This window comes from Gymnodraco acuticeps, unplaced genomic scaffold (assembly GCF_902827175.1).
Source record: "Gymnodraco acuticeps unplaced genomic scaffold, fGymAcu1.1, whole genome shotgun sequence".
NCBI classification, from domain to species: Eukaryota; Metazoa; Chordata; class Actinopteri; order Perciformes; family Bathydraconidae; genus Gymnodraco; species Gymnodraco acuticeps.
The window spans coordinates 96,108-100,232 of NW_022991252.1; the positions used below are offsets into that span (position 1 = coordinate 96,108).

General features: G+C 47.0%; 1 protein-coding gene across 1 annotated transcript; it reads right to left on the bottom strand.

Moving 5' to 3' along the window:
* Nucleotides 1–322: 322 nt before the first annotated feature.
* On the bottom strand, nt 323–2,032 carry LOC117561967. Its single transcript, XM_034239706.1, has one exon. The coding sequence runs from the start codon at nt 1,779–1,781 to the stop codon at nt 774–776; it is 1,008 nt and encodes a 335-aa protein (XP_034095597.1). The 5' UTR covers nt 1,782–2,032; the 3' UTR covers nt 323–773.
* Nucleotides 2,033–4,125: the final 2,093 nt, after the last annotated feature.

Genomic DNA, 4,125 nt, shown 5'->3' on the forward strand with positions numbered 1-4,125 from the left:
GTGTTGTGTCTTGGGAAACTGTAGTGTTAAAAAAACTATTTGTTTCTCTTAATCGAAGGTTAAAAACACAAAAGCATTGTACACAATTTAAACCAATCAATATTGTGTAATTAACAAGGATAAACTGATGTTTTTTTAGTGGATCAGTAATGCAGATATCACTGTGTAATCATTTTACAGTGGGGAATATGTCTTGGCTCTCAGCCACAACAAACGCGTGACAGAAACAAGGGCGTGAATAGAAAAAAAGAGTTTATTTGGCTGCTGCTGAAGGACACAAACAGGCGAAACAAAAGGTCAGCTGGTCGTGACTGCTCTTCGCGCTGCGTCCTCCTGCCAGAGAGAGAGCGAGATCCGGCCCGGTCCTTTATCCGGCTAGCTCCAGCCGCCAGGTGTCCTCAATCCCAGCTGATTGACCAAAGGGAAAACCTTAAAGGAACATACACACCCCAGAGATAATAAGGCAGGGGTCGTCACAACCCCCCCCCTTAAAGTCGGTGTCCCCAGGACCACCGGCACACCAACCCTGACAAAACAAAAAAAACACCAGTAATGAACAACAAAAATACCAGACATACGGCACCCCACTTCCAACAAAACCAACAATTGCAACATACAACCCTCACACTGCCAGCCGCTTCTCCCACACCCAGCCACATCTTTAGCAACACAGGTAAGCAACCTGAGAAGCACACTTTAAAAGGATGGGCAGACGAGAACGATTTATTAAACTGTATGACAGACAATACATTACCGTCACGGCCCATGCTTCCTCAGTTGTAGCAGTTAGTTTCACTGGCTTTACTGCAATGCACCGCCACGTGGCCAATGTCGCCACACCTGTAACATTTCACCCTACTGCAACGTCTCTGGATGTGACCAAGCCCACCGCAGGAATAGCACTTCCGGTCGTTGGCATGCCCACAGTCACGAGCCATGTGTCCTTGGTCTCCACACCGATGGCAGGACATTTCCTTGCCTCTTCCTCGACCCCTGTTGCCGCCGCCACGACCACCATCAACGCTGCCGCCACCACGACCACCATCAACGCCACCGCCGCCACGACCACTTTGACTAGTGGGACAATGCTTGGTCTTCTGTTTTCTAAACATGTTTTTGTCCATAGCACGAGTGATCACACCAGAGGGCGTGACGTCTGCCAACACTGTAGAGCTCTCCTCAGACCTTGACTCAATCGGACCGCCAGTCACTAAAAGCACAGGGGGAACATCAGTCCAGACTCTGCTACCTGCCAAACCGTTGCCCAGGATGAACTGTATCCGCTCCATTGGCAAATCTGGACGTACACCAACAGCCACCTCACCCTTAACAAGACCACAGTCAATATACATCCTATGAACAGGAATAGGAAGAACTTTTAATCCCAGTCCCCTACTCAGAAGGGTGTCACCAGTGTCACTTTCATAAGACAGAGGCAAAACAGAGTCAACAATATAGGAGTCAAAAGCCCCTGTGTCTCGCAAGATTTTGATTGGAACTATGACATTACTACCTACCAATGACACCAAGCTGTCTCGTATAAATGGAGCATAAGATACCAAAACCTCAGATCCACCTAAGTGGGATGTAAGCACATCGGCAACACCGCTGCTTTCCACAGGAGCAGCCAACGCAACAGGCCCAACAAAATATCTTCCTCCCTTAGATTTTTCTCTAAGCGCAGGACAGTCTGCCTTCCAATGGCCTTTTTCGCGACAGTAGTGGCAAATATCATTATTATCCCCCTCAGATTTGACCAAACCCAAGTTCCTTGGCTCCATCCCAAATGAACCAACCTTTCTACTTCCGTCAAAAACAGCCAGGGCCGCGAGCGCCCTCCGAACCTGCTCTTATGAAGCAACACAAACTCATCAGCTGCCACAGCAGCTTCAGCCGCAGAAGTGACCCTGTGTTTTGTTATGTAAGTAGCAATCTTGTCTGGAAGAATATTTTTGAACTGTTCCAAAGTCATGAGCTCACACAAATCGTCAAAAGTAGTGACGTCAAGAGCAGTTAAGCAACGCTTAAAATGAACAGACAAATCCCTCGCCATCTCCACATATGTTTGATCTTGTTTTTGCTCAAAGGACCTAAAACGCTGTCGATAGGCCTCTGGCACCAGTTCATATGCTCTAAGCACCGCCGATTTTATTTTACTATAGCTAGAGCTATCCTCAAGACATAAGGAGGAATATGCTGACTGCGCTCTCCCTGTGAGAACACACTGAAGCATCAGAGCGCAGTCCGCATCAGGCCAATCTCTAGCCCTAGCTACACGTTCAAAAAGCAAAAAAAAAGTGTCAGGATCACTTTCATTAAATTGCGGTAACAAGCGCAAGTTGTTGGCATCGAACCGATGAGGAGACCTGGGCACCTGTTCACCGTGCCAGTCACCCAACACCGCACCATCTCTGACCATAGAAAGACGTTGTCCTTCCATATCCAGTTTGGCTCCCTCAGTCTCCTGCCTCATCCGCTCCACTGCAATTTCCTTTTCAAACTCCATCTCATACCTCATTTTGTCATGACTCAGCTGCAACAATAACATCTCCTTCTGCTGCTCAAAGGACAGTGAACTAGCCTGAAAAAGAGGTTTTAACAAAACCCCCTCTTCCTTTGCAGCAAACACTCCTGTCTCACTTAATGTTGATACTATAGAGTATTTTATGTTGTCTTTCACCGTTCTATCACCGACAATAGACACAGAGAAATGCTCAGCAATTAAGAGCAGCTGCTCTCTTGGGAAAGTGGCAAGAGACTCCTGAGACGGAGCTTCAATAAATGCCTCTACGTCAGCCATCTTAATTTACACCGACCCCTCACCGGAACACAACACCGGACCTTTAAACCGAAAGAAGAGAACAAAAACAAAAACCAACCGGACAGATACCACCACGTTTATTATGCGTCCAAAGTGGAACACTAATTTTTTGATTGGAGTTTCCCCACTAACTCACCATCCCACTGACTAATCTCCTCCCTAGTCTTCATGCCGTTACTTGTGGTGGGTATTTATGCACTGGAGACCGCTAATCCAACAAAGCGACTAGCAAGCTAGCAACACTACTGAGACCACGGCCATGCTCCCAAGCCAAGGCTTCAACCACTTTCTCCGCAACACTACACACCCCGCTCAACGATCCCAAGGGAACCGCCGCTTAACCTGCCAGGGAAAACTCTGCACCGTTCCGCACTGCTCCACATGCAACGCACCAACAAACCCACACAAGAGAGAAAGGAAAAAACAAAAACAAACCGCTGACCACGGCTAAGAACAACTAGAAGCTACCACTCGAAATATAATACCAAACAAATCAAAGCATCACAAAGTAATCAAATCAGTCCCCCAAACAACAATCTGAAATCTAATGTCCTTCCCACCACGAGCCGAAACAAAGAAACCGGCCGCACTGCAAACGCGCTCCAACAAACTTCATACACGCGCACCAACTCCCAACACAATCTCACCTATCCGTTGCTGTATCACAGATAAAAAGAAGTGGACGAGCCCCCAGCTGTCATGGCTTGGCTCTCAGCCACAACAAACGCGCGACAGAAAATGAGAGTGTGATAGAAAAAAAGAGTTTATTTGGCTGCTGCTGAAGGACACAAACAGGCGAAACAAAAGGTCAGCTGGTCGTGGCTGCTCTTCGCGCTGCGTCCTCCTGCCAGAGAGAGAGCGAGAGCGAGATCCGGCCCGGTCCTTTATCCGGCTAGCTCCAGCCGCCAGGTGTCCTCAATCCCAGCTGATTGACCAAAGGGAAAACCTTAAAGGAACATACACACCCCAGAGATAACAAGGCAGGGGTCGTCACAAATATATCCGGTTTTATTATGAAAACTTCGAGACCGGAAAAACAATTTTCACCCATGCTAGCTTTACATGGAAGCTGCATACACGTTATCCTGGCGAGACCTCAAATCATTTTCGTAATATCTATCAAACTATAGATCCTACACATCCACTGGACGTGGATTCTAAAAGTACAATATACACTTCTCGCTAGAAATCTAATCAAAAAGCATTTTAATGGCCAAACTATTCTACAATTTAGGATTTTCCAGAGAGGGTTATTTGTGAATAAACGAATAAACGGGAGCATGTTGTTTCTTACACAACCACTA

What these genes read in the sequence shown, in the direction of transcription:
- LOC117561967 (XM_034239706.1), bottom strand. Translation starts at nt 1,781, where the DNA reads ATGGAGCCAAGGAACTTGGGTTTGGTCAAATCTGAGGGGGATAATAAT.